We start from the raw sequence: 21145 nt of genomic DNA on the forward strand, positions 1-21145 counted from the left end.
TACCATGTTATGGAAATTATCTCACTCAGGTAGATAAAGGAGCAGGGCGAGCCCAGGTGGCACTGTTGAATCCCCTCCTTACATGGCCCATTCGTGACGTGTGTGCCAGCCTCTCTGAGAAAACTCCATCCCTACACTCAGTGCTCTCAGAACTGGACTGGCCCCCTGCTGAGTGGTGCTCTGTGTCAACTCTGCACCCCACCATGTCCGTGACCGCCTGCCAGGGCTTGGGGTTTGTGATTTCACTGCTTGGGATTGCGGGCATCATTGCCGCCACCTGCATGGACCAATGGAGCACCCAGGATCTGTACAACAACCCGGTGACAGCTGTATTCAACTACCAAGGGCTGTGGCGCTCCTGCGTCCGAGAGAGCTCTGGATTCACCGAGTGCCGGGGCTACTTCACCCTGCTGGGGCTGCCAGGTAAGAGCTGGTACCTGGCAGGATGTGGGGGAAGACAGAGGTGGACAGGAGACAGTGGCCTCTGTCTGGCGTACCACAGAAGGACCACGGGGGAGGGAGAAGCAAAAGCCTCCACCACCAAGGTAGGAACAGGAGTGCAGGAAACTTAGGGAGAGGAGCTTCCCAGAGCTGGTAGGGCCCCTGTATCCCTAACCGGATGGTACCCAGTTCTCCCCATTGGGTACATTTTTTAAACAACTCCTATGCAAGCAATAGCATTGTCTCAATCACCAACAGGAAGAGGACTCAGGAGGCCCAGATCCTAGCCACTTCCTTCCTTTAGCCCTAGAGATCTCCCCTCCCTGAGTTGGGGACCGTGAATCTCCTGAACGGAGTTCCATCTCCAGCACCCCTTGTGCCTGGTCCCAGCTTCCAGGGGACACCTCAGCACATCGCAGCAACAGAAAGGGAGCAGAGGAAAGGGACAGAGAAAAAGAACTGGGTGCTGCATTTCTCAGGGACGGAGGCACCAGATGCGCCCCTTCTCTGCATCTCCTGACCTCCAGAATGTATTGGCCACATGGAACCAGCTTCAGGGCACTCTCTGCACAGAGGACCCTTGGAGAAAGTGCACTCCACTGTGCGGGGCAAAGGGGTGTGGGCTGTGATGTCCAGACTGGCATATTAGCCACACAAGGATTTGTTTTCAAGGATTTGTAGATGGGTCATGTTAACTTGAAGAAATTCAAGTCTCGAGAGTAGAGAATGTTAAAAGTGTCTTTCACTCAGGTAACAGAGTAAGACAATGAATACACTTGTCATTTTTATTTCTTAGTTCTTTTTTCCTTCCATACATATACATCAAAGTCTGGAGAGGCATTTCCTAAGGTGGACACAGTAAAGAGGGTCAGAAATAGAAACTAGGGCTTCTCCTGCAGGAATTCCCCATTTGGCTGCAGGGTCAAGACTTAGACCCACACAGAAGGTAAGAGGTAAAGACTCAGTGACGCAGTGACTCAGTCTTTTATACATTCCACACTTATGGATGGAGAGCTCACTACAACCTCAGGATTCTGTGGGTCTGGTGCCCCACCCCCAAAATGTGAAAGTGCACTGCGGGCTGGGTATGACAAGGTGACAAGGAAGGAGGGCAGAAGGCGGGTGCTGCAGGAGATGAGATGAGGATGACCTGCTCAGGAAGAGACCCACCGAGAAGGAAATCCCACAAGTGACCCTTGAAAGGTAGTTAAGAGTTATAGGGGCAGCATCCCAGGAGGAAAAACAGCATGGGCAAAGGCATGGGAGTGCTTCCACCCAAGTCTTACTTGGGAAAAAATGAAGGAATGACCTTGGCTGGAGAAGAGGGTTTTTACGGAGGTAATGATGAAGAGCATCGAATGCCAAGCTAAGAGATGAAGGACCTGGGTGTAAACAGGAGAATGTGAACCAGATCCATGGGTGACCAGCTGCCAATTCAGTGAGGTCTCCCTCCACCAGGGACTGGAGGAAGGCGAGCCACTCCCACATCCCTATGTCCTGCTGACCCCTCCTGAGCTTCGGGGCTAACCATCTGCCCTAGGGATTCTCACTCACCTCAAATGCAAAATGCCCCAAATCTCTCAGAGGTCTGGTCCATGGACCTGTGTCCATGCAGAGCTAGAGGCCACGAAGGAGAGAGTCAGCGTGAGGCTGACCTCTCTTGCACAGAGCACCCACGTGACATCTGAGGAGTCATACGGCTTCACAAAGGGCAAATAACTATGGCAGACCTGGCACTAGCACTTGAGCCAACAACTGCCTTGCAATATTTTGTGTAATCTCTACAAGCCACCCTGTGAACTTGGTGCTATCACTACCACCTTTTTAGAAACAAGGAAGCTGAGCTGGAGTAACTTGCCCAAAGTCACATGCAAATGGAGCCAGGGCTCAGACCTGCCTGCACCTAAGCCCCAGCTCGCAGCCCTAACTGGGATCCCCAAGGCTCTCAGACACAAAGCAGAAATCCCCAGTGCAAAGGCACCTTTCCTATCCTCCCCTCTTGCCTAAGATTGGGGCTGCAGTCTTGGGGAGTGTCCTGGACTAGCAACAGCTGTCAACAACCCCGGTACTTATTTTGCAGGTCAAGAGAGGGAGACTTAGAAGGGCAAAGTGACTTGCCCACGTCCACAGAGCTAAAACTGAGCCAGACTGAAACTGCTCTAGGGCCTTCTCTTAGAAATTTTGTGTGTGTTCATATGTAAAGATCCTGCGACTAGATAGTTCAGAGAAGGATTTTTCAAAGAGAATTTTGTAGGAATCGCTTTTAAAAGAAAGAAATTCTTGCAGCCCCTCAATGTTGATTTCAATTATATTCATTTTAGTGTCACTTTAATATAAACACGTATAGCAATAGATTTAAATTCCTAATGCATATAAATCTTATACAAGGACCAAAGCCACACTTGCAAATGTAATGTAAATACCACTAAAACACTAATAAACACAAACGTCAAAATTCATCTGGTGTTAGGGATATTGTTGGTTTTCGTTTGGAGTTGAACAGGACAGAGACAGCCTCAAGTCCGATTTTGTATTTCACCTCTCTCAATGTTTTGACTTTAGTATTATTAATGCAGATTCTCTATTCATGTGGGTTTGTTTTACAAAACGGTATTAATAAATTCGAGGTGCTCACATGTTACGCTTAGCCCCCACCCCATCAGAGAATCACCCTCTTGAGTCTGTGGTGACGAGGCATCTGTGACTTGCTGCTTTTTGCAATGGTCTTGTTCATTTGAGGTGAGGCTGGGATGTGGAACTACTGAATGTGGCTCTATGGCTATCAACCCAATTATTTCTGGAATTGGGGAGGAATAGTTCTCTGCTGTGTATTTACCACCACTAACTGTTGCAATCGGGTTTATGCAAAGACAGGACAGAACAATGCTGCTGGTGATGCTACCGCAGTATTGACCACCAGGGCACAGGTGTCTGAGCTCGTGGTGCCAGTGCCACAAGGTAGGGAGAAGTTCCCCTGACTCCATTTCTATTTGAGCTGGAATGAACCCTTTGTTCAAGTAGCAGCTGAGGCTATCACTTCACTGACCCTGATATAAACATGATCATAAACACCAAAATGAACCCAAACCGTAAGTGGCTAGCCTGAGGATCTGGGACATACTTGTTTTAACTTCCTTTCCATTGCCATTGAAATGTAAGCACAGAATATTTTAATTTCCATGGAGAAGCTACCTACTCCCAAGAACGCAAACACAGATACTCAGGCTCAGAGGGAAGAAATCAGGCACAGCCAAACTCTCCAGAGAAATCTGAGCCATAGGACTGGCAGCCAACCTTCCTAGACAAAGTCTTTTCACTAGAACCATCACTGGCAGGCACCCTGTCCTGGGCTGATCGGGTTTGGACAAGGTCTCCTCTTGGCAGGGATAAGGAAAGAAAGGCAAAGCCTTTGGTCCCCCTATGCAGGCAGAAATAATAGGAAATAAACAATAACACAAAATAAATATGTTAATTAAAATTTTAAAATAAAAAATCTTTTTTAATTTTAAAACCCAGTAACACAGAAATCGTGGCACTAGAAAGAACGTTTATTTGTTCAACAAACATTTGTTTGAGCACCTACTATGTCCCAAGCTGTCTGCATATGAGGAACATAGATATCAAAAGGCTCACAAATCTAGAAAGAGAGACAGAGGATCAACAAACCATTGCAATGCAAGGTTTCTCAACCTAGGCACTACTGACAGTTTTGGCCATGTAATTCTTTTTTGTAGGGTACTGTTCTGTGCATTATAGGATATTTAGCAGTATCCTTGGCCTCCATCCACTAGATGGGAGTAGCAGCACCTCTCCCTCCCCAGTTGTGACAACAAAGATGTCTCCAGACATTGCCATGTATCCCCTGGGGCAAAAGCAGCCCCAGTTAAGAATCACTGCAATAAAGCATAGTCAGCAGACATGATGGAAGGGACATCCTAAAGGAACTGACAGCTGAGCTGAGTTACTAACAAGAAGTACGACTTACACAGGAAGATAAAGAGGTAAAGAATTTTCCAGAAAGAGAGGAACATCGTTGGAAAAGACACAGTGGCATGAGAGAGTGTAGTGTATTAAGAGAATTAAAATAACTTGACCTCTTTGTGAGGCAACACAATACAATATGTGTTAAACACTTAGGAATAATATCTTTAAATATTAGGCAAGGATTGCTTCTCGGCCTTTTGGCTAAGATCAAGTGTAAATATTAGGCAAGGATAAAGATGAAAAAAGAGGTTTACTAAGAAAATTTTAAATGTCAATTAAATGGAATTATATACTACAGGTTCCTAGATAGGAATATTATAAAGATGTGAATTTGTTCCTAATTAATGTATAATAATAAATAATATAATTAACTAATTACATAATAATAAAATGCATTAAGACCTTACTCTGTGCTAAGCATTGGCTCAAGAAATTAGCATACGTTCATTTATATTTTAAATATAATTTACATGGTTGTATAAATTTACATAAATTACCTTACACTTAACTTTAATTTTCACAACAACACTATGAGGTAAGTAGTGGTATTACCTCCATTTTATAGATAAGGAAACTGAAGCACAAAAAGGCTGTAGAATTTGCCCAGTGACACTGTAGTAGTGAGTGGCAGGTGAGAATTCAAACCCAGGAAGAATTTCTGCAGAGCGTAAGCTTGTGTGGATAATATTACAAGAATTCTAATCAAAATGCTAGTAAGAGTTTTCCTTTGGGAACTTGACAAAGTGGTTATCTATAAGAAGAAAGTAGATGAAATTAACTTTTAAATGTTTTTTTTAAGAATAATACAAAAGTAAAGAGCTAATTCGGCCAGATATTCAACCAAATTCTAAAGCTGTGATAATTAAAAGGGTGCTTCGGCCCAAAGATGGACAGAAGGTCAATGGAACAAAGTCTAAAATTAGAAAGACATATACGTGAATTTAATATAGATAGAGGAGGTTTTACAAAGCATGGGGAGAGGAAAGGTTATTCAGTAAGTGCTGTAAAAATTATTGATTAACTTTTTTGAGGGAAAAAAAGAATCATAGACTATAAACCAAAATAGATTCCAGATTAATTAAATGTAAAGACACATAAAATACTTTTAAACTTTCTATAATTCTAATATCATTTCTAAATGGAAATTAAATTCCTAAGCATAGAAAAGAACAGTCATTTTACTACATCATTCAACAGATTTTTATTAAGCACGTATTATTATGCACCACGTACTGTGAACCTATAAATGGAACATATAAATAAAATATAAATGGAATACGCTGTACTTTTTCTAGAACCATGGAAAACACTAAAAAGGAAATAATCGATGAGAAAAGATCTTTTTAGTAATCATAGCAATCTATTAAGATCCTTAATCAATAAATAATTCATATAAATTGGTAGAAAAAAATGCTAACATTCCAACAAGTAAATGAGGAAGGAGTACAAACTGACAACTCAAGAAAAGGGAAAAACAAATGCTCCATAAATATTTGTTTAAAAACTATAGTTTCAAACTCATTAGTAATCAAAGTAATGCAAATCAAAACAAGTGATCGTGTATAACTTACCAAATTCACAGTGTAGGTAAGGGTACAATGAAGCAACATCTTTCAAATACTGCTGCTAGGAATAAAATTCATAGAAAAAAAATCTGCTTCTACATAAGAAAGATTTTTTAAAACCTCACACCCTTTGACATCTTAATTCCTCTCTTAGGAATCTGTCCTAAAAGAGTAATCAGAAATGCTAGCAAAGGGTTATGTGAAAAATGTTCATCATAACATTGTTTTTCATACAAAAAAAAAAAACCAAACAAACTGGGGAAGGGGTATAATCTAACTATATAAGAATAGATGCTGTTTTAGTGAATAGTAGCACTTCTATATAATGGGATATTAATATACTAAATTAAATATATTAAACAATGTGTGCAATCAAGTGAAAAGCACAAAACATTAAATCATATAATCTCTTAATCATGTAAAAATATATACAGAGAATGGATTAAAAAGAAAGTATGCCAGATATTTTGTCTAGGATTTAAAACTGTAAGATTTTTAAAAATTTTCCCTATTTCTAAATTTTCTATTTTGAGCACCAAAAGGTGGAGTCAGGAATTAAGAATATAAAGTGTGTTAACAGTTTAAAAGAAAAAAATCGATGGATGTATCAATCATTTGTCTTGCTAATAATACTAATTTTACTCATCCTATATTCCTAGCTATGACATTTTATATTGCTATTTGACCACCATTTTGCCTAATTGCCATAGATGGTGTTATATTAATATTCCTAAAATGAGACAAAGAAAAGGTAGGGGAAATGTTTTCTCCAATGTCAGTAAAATAATACAAGCTCCTGGAAATTTACAACCTGAAATGCCACCACCAGAACCAAATTTCAAGTTGAATATAGGGACGATTCCCCCTAAGAAGTCAGCAAAAATTTTTGCTCCATTTTAAAGGTGATTAAACAAAGTTGTAACAATCTCATTATGGTTAAACACAGACCATGAATTATTACCATTATTATTATATACTATTATAATCAGACCACAAACTATCACTGTCATTAGAGATACATTTAATATATTTTAACAAAGCCTGTTGCCATGAACAAGAAAGCCAGATGTTCCTCTGTGGACCCCCATTCACTCTTTGGCAGTGACAGCTAAAGCAGTGGTCCACTCATTTGGAGCACAGAAAACTCACCAGGAAGTGAAAAATCCCATTTTCCACATGTTTGAAAACATGTTAGTACTTATTTCATATTTTAAAAAGTGTATAGACTTAGAATTTCTCTCTACTCGTTCAGTATTCTGCCTAGGTAGAGGGAGCTTTAGTTTATCCTTTAAACTTAATTTTTCCTTCCTCCAAAAACATAAAGCCACTGTCGCCATTTCAAGCAAGAAAGAAAGCTTAATTCCTTATTACCTGAATAACTTGGTTTTTTCTGTCCTGAAATTTTGCATAAAGACATTTGCATAGGAGACTGGGTGGGGAAACTGCCATGAATCAGAATAGATAACTATAATAACTTTTTCCTTTTAATGTTTCCATTTTCAATCTACTGTTCTCGTGGTATTGTAGTCAATGTGTGGGGAGGGGGTAGACAGATTGTCGTAAAATGAACTGGAAACCAAACTCTTACAGATGTCTTTGTGGGTAAAAAGCCTGCCTCTTAGTTGAAAAAAAAGTAAAATGAGCTCTGTCCACAGACACAGTGGCAGAATCATTCCTGACTTACTCCAACATTTTCCAGTTGAATCGGTCGATCCCTGTCCACCAGCAGAGAACAGTCACTTCTTCTAGCTGCCTTCTACCCACATTTCAGACTTGGCCTTGTAGCTCAGTTCAGGGGATACAGAGCCACGACTTGACCTTAGTCATGTAACTCTTGCCTGCTCTCGTCTTCTGGGTTTCCTGACTCATTCTTTTTTCTCTGCAAACACTGATCACAGAACCTAAAGCAAGGTGTGCAGTTGAGGGGAGCATTGCCTCCATTCAAATCAGAGGGGAGACCTTGCATATTTGCTTTCTGTGTTTGCTGGGAATAAAGCCGTGGGAGTGGTGGCTGGGTGCACCCAAGATAACATTGAAATGTCCAGATGCACAGGCCTGTTTCCGGGAGAACCTGTCTGCAGGCTAGAGATTGGGGTATGGGTGTGTGGGGCTGTGTATCAGGGCCCTGACATCCAGATTTGGGGAAAGTCTCATTAAAATGTGTCTGAATTCGGAGGCCAGACCCACACCACCTACGGGAAGCAGCAGGTCCATCAGTTCCCTAACAAAATTCTAAAAGCAAATTATGTAGACAAAACGCCATGGCTGATCTCCGGCCAAGTCTCTCTTTTGTGTGACTATATAATCCTGATATTTTGACCAACTGTAGTGAAAACCGCTTATGCAAAATGTAGAAGGTGACAGTGTGTGAGACCTGAATGGGCTCTGAAGTGTTCTAGTTTAGTCTGTCCATGTTACAGATGAAAAAACTGTGACCCACAGAGGTTGAGCCATTTGTTCCAAATCACGCAGCACACGGCGTGTTAGGGACAGTGTCAGGAGCAGATGCTAGGCCTCTCAGTAACCAGGTCAGGGTCTCTGGCCCAGCCTGCCCTGTTCCCTCCTCCTGGCCTTTGTGGAACTTCCATGTCTGCATGCCACGTGGTCTTCACGTGGTTCTTGTAACAGGAGTGAAAGGGTGAGATGGCCATCAATACAATGCCCTGCTTCTTCTCATCCCAGTTCCAATATCAGTGGACCGAGAGCGTATCTCTAGGATTTGGCTACCTGTTCTCAAAAGAGGGGACAACTCTGCCTGCCTCTGCCACTCCATATGGAAACAGAGAAGGAGCCCCAGATTGGAAGTTGAGATGGGAGCTCCACCTTTGTCATCTTTAAAGTAGCTGTGGGGGCTTCCCTGGTGGTGCAGTGGTTGAGAGTCCGCCTGCCGATGCAGGGGACATGGGTTCGTGCTCCGGCCGGGGAAGGTCCCACATGCCGCGGAGCGGCTGGGCCCGTGAGCCATGGCCGCTGAGCCTGCGCGTCCGGATCCTGTGCTTCGCAACGGGAGAGGCCACAACAGTGAGAGGCCCGCGTACCGCAAAAAAAAAGTAGCTGTGGCTCAAGGCACTTGGGCAAGTTTCTTAACCTGTTTGTAGGTCGCTTGACTCACAGCCCCCCCAAAAAAATATGGGTGGGAAATAATAATACCTGCCCTACCCATTTCTGTAAGATCAAAATGGAACTGTCAGTGAAACGTGTTTTTAGTCGTGAGGAGAAAATGTTAACATCTGGTGTAAGAGGAGATTCCTGAAGCCTTTTTTTTTTTTAAGTGAGGTCAGACGAAGTGGTTTCCTGTGATGAGCAGAGCCTAAAGGAAGGGCTTTTTTTGGGAGGGGGGGGGTCTCAGCTGCGCTTCTTCCCCAGAGGGTGGCGCCCTCGGGGCAGAGCCTGAGCCAGGATGGGGCGGGGGTCCACTCAGACTGCCTCGCCCTCAAACCAGCTGGGCCTGCGCGGTGCAGCGGGACAAGTGCCTCTTGGGGCTGCTTCCCTAACAAATGAAAAAATAATGCCCTTGAACCAAGAGTGAAACTGAACTATCTAAGGAAAACACTGTGAGCAAACACTAAGGGCTGAGGGAAACCATCTAATCAGAGCAGCTCCCCGGGAGCACAGCAGGACGAAGGCGGCAGCTGGGTGGGAGGACGGTGACCCAGGCCATGTCCACCACCACATGTCAAGTGGTGGGCTTCCTGCTGTCCATGCTGGGCCTGGCCGGCTGCATCACTGCCACGGTGATGGACATGTGGAGCACCCAGGACCTGTACGACAACCCTGTCACCGCCGTGTTCCAGTACGAAGGGCTCTGGCGCAGCTGCGTGCAGCAGAGCTCCGGCTTCACCCAGTGCCGGCCCTACTTCACCATCCTGGGCCTGCCAGGTAGGCGAGGGCACAGGTGAGGCAGGGAAGGGCCTGCTTCTCTCACCGCAGCCAGGAGGGACTGGTGAGATGCGCGCAGGGCATGACCCTCGCAGCACGGGCTCCGGATCGGAGGTGTGAATAAGAGGAGAAGTTGACCCGGTGTCAAAGAGGGCTATAGTCGTAGCGGTGAATATCGGAGACTTCGTGCTCAGGTCAAAGGAATTGCTAGTAAGGAAGCAGGTCTTGAAAAGAATGGGTCTATCGTGAGGACAGGCTCATGGGACTAGAATAGACAATGTTTCTCAAGAAGAAAAGTAATCGTGTGCATGTATGTGCATTGCTCTTGCCTGCACACATATGGGAGTAGGTAGGATGGTGAATATTTTCTTCCAGTCCAAAAAGTTTATTGGGAGCTAGTATCATTTCATTATCAATTCAATTAATTTTTCCTTTGAAAAGCTGGAGTTCTCTGTAGGTGCCAGAAAGTATACATTGCCATTAAACTATAAATAGATATCTTTTCTCTGCATTTGTGTTGAGAGGTTCTGGTCTGCACTCCTAAAAAACAATGCATGTCAAAATATAATTATAGAACTGTAATGATATTATAATAATTTCAGAATATAAATATAATTATAAATGTGACCTCGTTTCACCCCTGAAGATAAAATCAGCTAAATCCCTGTTTTTCATACAGATAATTATTTCAAATAGGAATCACAGGAACTTTGCATTCTAGATATTATGGAAGCTCTACTTGCATTTGTTTTTTAAAGCAAAAAGAAATAAAAGGTCAGGCTAATCAGTGGCTCCAAGGAGTGGCCCAGATGTGAGTTTGGTGAGGAAAGGAAAACGGGGCTGGGTTTTGCCTCTCTGAAACTAACACTTTGTGGACAGGTAGATGGGAATAAGTTTGCACAAAACTGTTAGGAGCCTGTGAAGCCCTTGAAATTGAATTGTAAAGAGCAATTCAATTAATTCATCTCCATGTGTAGAAAGAAATAGAAGGTGGGTGGCAGAGTGGAAGAATTGGGGTATTGACTCCATTTTTAGAAGCCACTTGTGTTGCAGGACAGACCCATCCCTGACTGAGACCTGCTTAGAGAATCAAGGGTGGTAGAACCTGGCCGGAGGGAAGGAAACCCTGGAGGAGGGATGATGCTATAGTGTGAGGGCAAAGGTCAGAAGGGAGGAGATGTGAGACTGTGGATTGTTGAGTTGCTAGCTAATTTTAACTATTAAATGAAAAAATAAGATTGACCTTATGTTGAAAATTAAGGCATGACATTCCATGACTTCAGCTCGTTAACCCAGGGTCCCATCACATGTTATCAATCTCTTGCTCATTCTGTATTTTTCTACACATGGGGCTCCCAAATATCCCCACTCTCCTAAATGGCCAGACCCCATCGCTGCCACTCTCATTGTCTTTCCTGTTCTATCGAGGGATCCCATCCTCCCTGAGCCCTCCCAGAACCTCTCCTCATCTCCCCACCTCTCTGCAGAACAAGATCCCCTCCATCCCTCCCTCCCGCCCCCCCAAGGCTGCCCTCTCCACCCCGGCTCTGAATGCCCCACGCCCTCCTGTCTGGCCATCACCGCTGATAAGCCCCTCTCCTTTCTGCCTCTTTCATCTTCCCTCCTCTCTTATGCTTATATCCTCCTTTACTGGAAAACCTTCTCTTGATTCAGATCATTGTCAATTTCTGTCTCTCCCCGGCTCACTGACAATCAAATTAAAAGACTCAATTTTTCTACCACCCCTCACTCTTAACCTCTGGTTTCTATCCTTCATCTCTTTAGAGTGTTTTCTGCTTTGATTGTGGCAGAAGGTCGGGCAGAATCTTCCAGTCACCAACTTCCAGTTCTCACCTCTCATCTCCCTGCATATTTCAAGACCTAACCAGCTTCCATGGTTCCCCACTCCCAGCTTAATTAGGTGCAGACATGACAGCCTGACACCCACACCCTCCTGCATTGCTCACCTCCCTTCCCTGACCCATCTCTTACCAGCCCTTTGCCCACGGCCCAAGGTTTTCCCTGTCCATTTACTATACCTTGGGCTTGGTCCTGGACACCCACTGCCCCTACTGCCCAAATGTCCCCCCTCTTACACCCCAACTGCCACCTGCACAAATCTTCCCATATGTGAGGTCCAGCTCAATACCATCTCCTCCCTGAAGGCCCCTCACATCCCCAAATGAAAAAGGATCCCACAGATCTCTGTACCACTCCCGACAACTGCTCACAAATCTGAAACTCTGAAAAGCTCCAGGCAGCCTTCACAGAGGGGGACCCCAGCCCTGCCGGTCTGCATCGGGGAAACAGGATCCCACCAAAATCCAGGAAAGACATTTCTTGGGACTGAGTTTGTGGGAGAGGAGATACTTTAAATCGTTGATCATGTATGGCCTTGGAGGACAGTGTGAATTTAAGAATAGCCAGTCCTCAAGGCAGCAGGAGTGACTACAGTGTCAACTGGCATCCTGAAATATTTTGAATAAGAGGAGATCTTCCCCCCTACCTTGGTCCAGGCCTTTCTCTTCCTCCTCTTCCCAAGTCTTCTTCCATTCCTGTCCTTCACACTCTCTCACCCATGGCTTTCAAATTCTCAACTATATTTTATCACCATGTGAGAGGATTCAGGTTTGTACACGGTTAACACAAATCAAAGCCATGTCAGGTTGGAGAGAGATAACTGCTTTTTTTCAAATTGTTTTATTGTTTTAAATTAATTTTTATACAATTTTTAAAGCTTACTTTCCAGTTACAGTTATTACCAAATGTCGGTTACATTCCCCGTGTTGTTCAATACATCCCTGTAGCCTAGATTACAGCCGATAGTTTGTATCTCCCACTCCCACACCCCTATATTGCCCCTCCCCCGCTCCCCACTGGTAACCACTAGCTTGTTCTCTATGGAGAGATAACTTTTTTTTAAGGAAGGGGAAGAAACTAAAACTTACTGAGTCTGGCTTAGTTCCATGCTGGGGCCAAGCAGCATCTGATCCTCACATTTCTTTGCAAGAAATATCTCTATCCCACTCCGGAGTTGAGGAGACTTGGCTTCCGTGAGGTTAAAAGACTTGCCGGATGACACTCACCTGGTATCATGAAGTCTGCAGGTTTTCATGAGATACACAGGACCTCCATATCAGTTCCCTGGGATCTCTGGAGAATCGAAGCCTTCCCACCTTGTTCTGAAGGGCTTTCCCTCTGAGGTCTGGCCTCAGACTTCCCTCCTCTGGGATCCCCTCCTTTGGGCTCCTCTACCAGCCATTCCTGCCTTCAATCTGAAGCCAAGTTGTGCCTGAAGATATGGGTCCTCCCCCTCCCACCCCAACAAAGGCCCCATGTCCAGTCTTTGGCACTTTGTGACTTGCGGTCTCATCAGCCCCACCCACACCCCCTAGCCAGCTTAGCGACATCAGCCACTGGGAGCTCTTTCCTCTCAACTCCCCATTCTGAGCACCTCCTCCTAAGCCCTCTTGAGGGCTGTTTTCCCAGATTATTCCTTGCAATTTTATGTCACTGAACAATCAAATGAAAATCCCTAGGGATCAAGGCAAAACATTAACATTTCTTTAGAAGTTTCCCCAGGAGAGGCTAAGGTACAGCCAGGATTGGGAACCACGCCTTGCCTGTCAGTTCATAGCTACTTTGGGGGAATAAGATATATTGCAACGGTGGGGGGTGGGGGGCGGAAACTGAGTTCCCATTTTTCTGTTTGCTTCTGTCAGCCCTGAATCCTGCCCACCTTTCAGGTCTGATAATACGTCTTTGTTCATTGGAAAGAATGCTGTAGTCACACCTTTGGTGCAGGGAATCAGTCTATAGAACCCGTTGACTCACCTGTTATCAGCTGATAAGCCTATGCCCCTTGCTCAGAGTATCAAATAAGAGACAGAGAGGCTAAAAGAGAAATCTTACCTCCTTTGGAAGCAGTTCCTCTGGTGACTTATCCATGGAGACGGATTAGTATTCCAGGTGGTAGAATCTTCCAGATGGAAAGGATGTTCGGGTCACCACCATGCATCCCCATGGTCATTACTAGACATAGGGGGGGTTCCAGCAATGAGTAGTGAAGAACATTTCCCCTCGCTTCCTGACAGCTGCCCCCATCACAGCTCCCACCCTCAGAAGAACACCCACAAGGGGTCTCCAAAGCAAGGAAGATCTTGGTTCATCCATCCAGGTCCAGAGTTGTGGCTCTGACAGTGGCCCCGTAAGATTTAAGACAGTGTTGTGTCTTTGCCCAACCACAGGCTAAAAGAAAGTGGTAATCTAACCCTAACCCTAGAAGGAGATTCTAAAAAATAAAAACGAGCTCAGGGTCAGGGTGGACCCCTGGTTCGAAGCAGGTACCAGTGTTCATCAGAAATCCAGAGATCAAGAGAGAGCAGTAAAGAATGAGGTCTTGTCATGCATACCTGACCCAGCAAAGGCAAGAGGGCATCTGAGAGCCTAAGGCAAAGGCTGTCTTTGCAAAGGCAAAGACAGGCTGGCTACGGCTTCGGTACCCAAAGAATCCTGTGGCACACACAGCAGCAGCTGCTCTCCACATCAGGCAAGCCCGGTGCTTTTACCTCCCACCAGCTGGCATCACCATCCCTTCTAATCCAACAATGTCAGGGAAGACCACATACTTCAGCCACAGCCATAGCACATATGTGGTATGTTTTCAGGAACAAATAGTAGAACCACTCAGTGAAAGAGGTTCAATGACCCCATCCTTGACAACAGTCCAGGATAAGTAAAATTTTTCATAGAATGAGGAAGGGATATTTTTTATCCTACTTAGTTAATATTGTTTTTTTGGCTGGTTGATTGGTTGATTGGTTGGTTGGTTGGTTGGTTGGGTTTTAGTTGTTTTAACCAGATGCCTTGCCAGGTGCTTCTCAAAAGGGATAAAAGATTTTGCTCTCTGAATGGCTTACGGCTTAAAATATCAGAACAAGAGCAGTTTTTAAAACTTTAACAGGTTCCTGAGTAGATTTGAAGTTCATAAGAGGCTCATGAGGACAAGACGGAAGGAAAGGCAAAGTCCCTTCCTCTTCTCATAGGTCCAGTTTTCTGGTAGCAACATGCAAAAATAGAAGAGCCCTGAGGGTATTTCCTGAAGTCTGGGGCTGCCCCACAAATGTCCTCTCCACAGCTGTCCTGAACCACAGCCTTAGAGTTTAATTGTGTGTGTGAAAGAGAGCTAGAACCACACCATGAGTGACTGTCAGAAAGGGGTTCTATTATGATTTCTTAGCCAAGGTACTCCCAAGGTGAAAAGAAATTTGAGGTTCAGGATTTCCAGTGAAAATATAATCTTTCCAGGTTGTAAGCTGCTTGAAGACAGAGATTATTTCTCATGAAATTTTATTCTTCCTACAGCATCTGGCAAAGGGCTTTGCAGAGAATTTGAGCTTAAGAATACATGATGGATGAATGAATGAATGAGAGAGCGCATGAGCGCATGAATCTGTTAACGTTTGACTATGAGAGTATACCAACATGTGCTGGATGAATACACAAAGATATAAATAAATACACAAGTAGATGTCACATGCTTGCATTTGTTAATGAGGGAATGGATGAGGTGTTCGTTCCCAGTATGTGTGGGGTCAACAAAGCCATGGGGCAAGGCTTTGGAAAACAGAGGTGACACACTGGAGTCCTCTTATATTAAGGATTGGATCCAGAGGCCACTCTTAAGCCCTCATGAGTTCTTTTCACCTTACTGGGGCCACCGTGGCTCTAGCATCAGGAAACTGCAAGCCCAAGACGCTAATGTTCATCAATTCTTCTAGGAACGAATGGTCAGATCCTGGAAGATTGATCCACACCGTACACCAACACATTTACCCCCAGAATATAGTGGTTAATAGGACCAAGACTGATGATGGATGCTTATAGAAATCTCTTCCCAGCAGGGAAGCAAAGTTAAAAGCAGAAGTTTCTTTAGGGAGAAGAGAATCAGAATTAAGTGAATGGAAGTCAATGGCACAGAACTAGAGTAGCTGGTTACCATTGTCTCGCTACCTGATGAGAAAGTTGCAGGGGCCTCCATTCCTCAGACACTGCAGAAGGCCTTTAATGAACTGTGCATGATCTACCTCTCCTGTTTTCAATATCTTTCATTGATTTCCAATTCTTCCATCATGACAAATTGCTTTATGATACACACGTTAGAGTGAATAAGCAGGCAGCTCCCCTGATATCGGCCATATTTGAGATGAAATCTTCCCGAAGAGACTGGAGAGAATTCCTCCCAGGGCTCCCTTGTCTTGAGAGTCACATTTATAAATAATCTCCTGGGACAGGCAATTCCCTTAGATGACTTTTGGAGAATATTCCTTTATACATTCTTAGCATCCATTACAGAGGATGACATTTTATGGTCTAGTCTCCAAGTTTGAAGGATACATTCTGTTAGGAGCTTACAGATCCCTATACCTTGCTGGCAGCCAGAACTCTACCTGCTTTTCCAGGATAAAGTACCTCAGAGCAATGTATTGTGATGGGAAAATAACCATTTTGAAACAGTTCCAGGTTTGACCCCCAGCTCTGCCTTTCCTTTGATATGTGTCTTTGGGCAGGTTATTTAACCTCTGAGTCTCAATTTCTTCAATCATAAAATAGAGATAATAATGTTACCTACATTGCAAGGGAGTTTTTATATGGATTCAACCTCTTAACGTTGAAAGGTCCCTAATAGCTTTCAATTAAAAGTAGCAGTTGGTGGGGCTTCCCTGGTGGCGCAGTGGTTGAGAGTCTGCCTGCCGATGCAGGAGACACGGGTTCGTGCCCCGGTCCGGGAAGATCCCACATGCCGCGGAGCGGCTGGGCCCGTGAGCCATGGCCACTGAGCCTGCGTGTCTGGAGCCTGTGCCCCGCAACGGGAGAGACCACAACAGTGAGAGGCCCGCGTACCGAAAAAAAAAGTAGCAGTTGGCTATGATAACTAGGATAGGACAGAGCTCTCTGCTTTGCTTCACATGGTTCTTCAGTTCTGCTCTACCAGAACTACCCACACTAGTGGCCTTTCCCTCTGGAAGACACAAGAACTAATGTAAAATTAATTATGCTTGTGGTGGACATGTTTAATGACTTTCTTTCCCCACTTTGGCATAAGCTCCGTGAGGGCAGAGACCATATCCGACCTGTTACTCACCATCATCCCCATGCCTAGTCATGCAGGCTCAGTAAGAAAACTGTTGGGATGAGTCACTGCACCTTAAGGATGCACTAGAAACCTCTTTGGAAATATCTGGAGAGGAGGTCACTGCAGGCGAGTCCCAGCAGGATGTACAGCTTCCATTGATTCCTGGAAAGGGAACTGCTGATAAACTGTGGTTGTGCTGAAAGGCCTGAGATTGATATAATCGTCAAACCTACAGCTCACCATGACCTTAGTAGTCCCTTTGGGAAGAGGCAACAATACAGCGCCCCTGGTATACCACCTAGTCACCTTGCTTCATTATAGGCTGTAAGTGAGCATTGAGCTTTCTGGAAGTGGACACAACCCTATGAAGCACTGAGTTCCTATGGAAAGACTAGAGAAGAAAGATGTTTGGGTTAGAAGGCAAAGCAACACAGTTTTACTATAAGCTCTATCAATAATTTTTAATGGCACCTTAGTCAAGCCGTTTCCCCTTTTTGGACCCCAGGTTATCAAGCTTTAAAATGAGGACATGAAGTAGCTAAATTCCCTTGGCCCTCCCAGCTCCAACAGTTCATACTTTTCTCATTCTATAGACTCCTGCGTGCGTGTCTTTCATCAATCAGGGGGGTGTAAGCGAGGGTGTTGCATTTTTCACAATTTCATATCCCCTGAGGATGATAAGGTTCACAGTTTATGGACTTGCCTTTTCTCAGCAGTTTGGTGCTGGTTGGCTGTAGTTGTTTTGTTGTATTACACCAGAGCCTAATCAATCACGTTGAGGTGGTCTTACTTGTCTGCTTGTGTCTTGCCCCTCGCCCCGCAGCCATGTTGCAGGCAGTGCGAGCCCTGATGATTGTGGGCATCGTCCTGAGTATCATTGGCCTCCTGGTGTCCATCTTCGCCCTAAAGTGCATCCGTATTGGCAGCATGGATGACTCTGCCAAGGCCAAAATGACACTTACCTCCGGGATCATGTTCATCATCTCAGGTAAACAAGGAGCTTGGGGTTCCCTCTCTCAAATGCGCGTCCAGGAATGTCAAAGCAAAATCATTCTGGCAGAGGACAGGGCTTCTCCCTAGTGAGCATGGTTTGAACATGGATCAGAGCTTTACACGCTGGGATTCAAGATCTGAGATTAAGGCTCACTTACACTCTACAGAATTATCATGAGTGCTGGTGTCCCTCTTAGCTGCCACCCTCACCTCATTATGAGAGATCCTCAACTCTAGGCAGACATGTGACTCAATCCCTAAAGGCATTATTTTGGTGAGACTTTAGAAAATGATTTTAAGGGAAAAGCCCTTGACATCATCAAAGGACCAGGCCCAAAATATTTGTACTACTGACCCCTGGTCCCACGATGGAAAATCTCTTTCTGTGCACGTACAAATCCTTCCTCAACTGGAGAGATAAGAGAGTGTAGGCACCTAGCACAGGGTCTACAGACTCATAGTGGGAATTCAATAATCGATGCTTGGATTGACCATCCTGTTATAGGAACAGAATATTCTGCAGCCTGCTCCCCTAAACTCGTTTAAACATACATTGCCTCACAAACAATGTGATCCATTTAAAGCTGACTCTGGAGTTTTCTTGCTGTTGCCCACAGGTCTCTGTGCAATCGCTGGAGTGTCTGTATTTGCCAACATGCTGGTGACTAACTTCTGGATGTCCACAGCTAACATGTACACCAGCATGGGTGGGATGGTGCAGACCGTCCAGACCAGGTAACCCCCTAATCTAGTCTCAGTATTCCGTGGTGAATATTGTTGTAAAAATCCGATTAAACACGTATGCCTAATGTGACTGTCAGCGCCTGAAATAGCAAAAATTTATCAGAGGCAACCATGCCATATCATAAATCAACAATGATCTGGAAATTCATAAGCTTCATTTCAGTGAAATATCCTTGGCGATATGACTTGAGGCTGATCTGACATTTGCATTGAAATACAGCGACAGATCACAGTATTTATCTACCACTCTTACACAGGCCCCATTGTGGTGGCAATGAAACAGGCACTGCTAACCCAAGCTTGTAAATGAGCATCACCTCCGCGTCTCCAGTCCATGACGGGAACCCAGCTAGGGACAGGGCAAAGCTGGAATCGAAATGAGGGAGGTGTGGTACAGATGAGAAAAGTAATGTTTCTTCCTTGTACGGCTGCTCTTTCTCTCATTCATTCATTCATTCATGCTACAAATGTACCGAACATACAGGCACTCTTCTGAGGTCTGGGGATAATGACAAGGTCCTCGTTCTCACAGAGGTCACGGTCTAGTGGAGGGAGATGAAACCTCGCTGTAATTTGGTGTCGGAAGCAGAGTAGAACTTTTCAAAGATGGAAGAGCAACTCCAATACCTATATTCATTTAGCCACTTCAAAGGGATGTATTTCATAGCAAGAAGCAGCAGCAAATTCCTGAAGGAGAAAGGTCTTGTTCTGGGAGAGCAATGTAAATATTATACCTAAGTGACCCGTCATCTCTGGAGGGGATACACTTGGTATTTCTCTAGCAGCACCATCATGGGAGACAGATGAGCGTAAGCATGTGATAAATCCATTACTCTCTGGCTCCCTGGAGCTCCACTCGCCACCCATGTTCCTGCTTTATTTCAAGAATAGGAAAAAATGTGATCCCCATAAGCTGCCCTCATCCTCCTTTACCATCCCCTCATGGTCTCTTGACTACAAGGGCAACTTAGAAGCAAGCTGGTCAACTCGTCCTGGTTTTCCTGGGATTTTCCCAGTTTTAGCACTGATAGTCCCAGATCCTGGGAAACTTCTCTGTCACAGGCATATCAGGATGGTTGGTCACCCTATTTTGAAGAGCTCGCCTTGGCCGCAGTATCTGGGTGCCTAGTGTCACTGCCCCTGCCCGAGGAGTCACCCACCCGCCTAGCACCCAGCGCTAATGCCCGCCATCACTCTCTTACACCGTCTCCTTAGAACATTCCCGTGTCCCTTGGGCAGGCAACCTCAGAGATTTTGTTCTCAGACAATCCTGTTTTGATGTAATTGAGTCCCATTGGAGGCAACCCTCTAAGGAGAAGGGCACCAGCCTTGGTGGACTGGAATTCAGTGTGGACTGGAACAGAAGCACCATGAGGGTGGGGTCTGTGTCCATTTTGTTCATCCCTTTGTCCCAGTGCCTGCCAGTGCCAGGCACATAGTAAGAGCTCAATAAATACTTGTTGAACAAATGAGTAAAGGAATGAATGAAAGAATGACTGGTCTCTTCACATTAGTTCTTTCTAAACTTAATGCTCCTACCGGCATGGACGGTTACCAGGGTTACCTGAGTTAGAGATTTATCCACAGTAAGAACCCAAGAGACCAAAATTCCTTCTGAAATAATAACTTGAGATTGATCCCCTAATCTCTCAAACTTCTCTTACCGAACCTTCAAGACACTTCCCTTTGCCAATAGGGAGGGAGTGGGATTTCCTGAGATGTTTCTCTGAAATTAGAAGCTTACAATTAATTCTATGCCTGAGTGATGCTAGGGGCCTAAGAATCCCACAGCTTTTTTGCGGAGTAGCTTCAGTCCCAATTCTATTCTCCAGGACACTTGATTCAGTTGACTGCAACCCAAAGGGCTTGTGTTCAGGGGCGGGCTGGGATAGATGTAGAATCCAAAAGTGGGGACAGAGAGGATGGGCATGGCCAGGTTCACTGGGTAGAGCCTGGGGAGTTGAGTCAACCACATTCACAGCCACCGTCTCCCCACCCAGGTACACCTTTGGTGCGGCTCTGTTTGTCGGCTGGGTCGCTGGAGGCCTCACGCTAATTGGGGGCGTGCTGATGTGCATCACGTGCCGGGGCCTGGCGCCCGAGGAAACCAAGTGAGTCTCCCCATCCCGATGCAATCAGATGTTTTATCCGAGTCCATTTTAACATGTCATTTGCAGGCAGAATGGTCAGTATAGGTACATGGAAGAACTCTGACAAGAGAATCATGAAACTTATCTTTTACAAGGAGACCTAAAGAACCGAACAGGCCTATTTCAGCCTGAGCAGATTTAGAAATGATGCTATTGAAGGAAAAACCCAGCCCTCTAGGTTCCCCCCCTGACTCCAGTATTCTGTAACTCAATGGTCCTCAGCTGGGAGCAATTTTGCCCCCCTCCCACCCCCA

At 44.9% G+C, this 21145-nt stretch overlaps 1 protein-coding gene across 2 annotated transcripts in view; it reads left to right on the top strand.

Moving 5' to 3' along the window:
• Positions 1-203: 203 nt before the first annotated feature.
• Positions 204-21145, top strand: part of CLDN18 (claudin 18) — a 22614-nt gene continuing 1672 nt past the window's right edge. Inside the window, exons 1-4 of one of the 2 annotated variants that reach the window (XM_024750747.1) lie at positions 204-423; positions 17828-17992; positions 18615-18732; positions 20742-20852. In XM_024750747.1, coding sequence (XP_024606515.1) covers positions 204-423; positions 17828-17992; positions 18615-18732; positions 20742-20852 — 614 coding nt within the window. Of the gene's footprint in view, positions 424-9498; positions 9870-17827; positions 17993-18614; positions 18733-20741; positions 20853-21145 lie in introns of those variants that run through there. The other variant, XM_024750746.1, reaches the window with a different exon arrangement.

This window comes from Neophocaena asiaeorientalis, unplaced genomic scaffold (assembly GCF_003031525.2).
Source record: "Neophocaena asiaeorientalis asiaeorientalis breed wild unplaced genomic scaffold, Neophocaena_asiaeorientalis_V1.1 scaffold276, whole genome shotgun sequence".
Taxonomy (NCBI): Eukaryota; Metazoa; Chordata; class Mammalia; order Artiodactyla; family Phocoenidae; genus Neophocaena; species Neophocaena asiaeorientalis.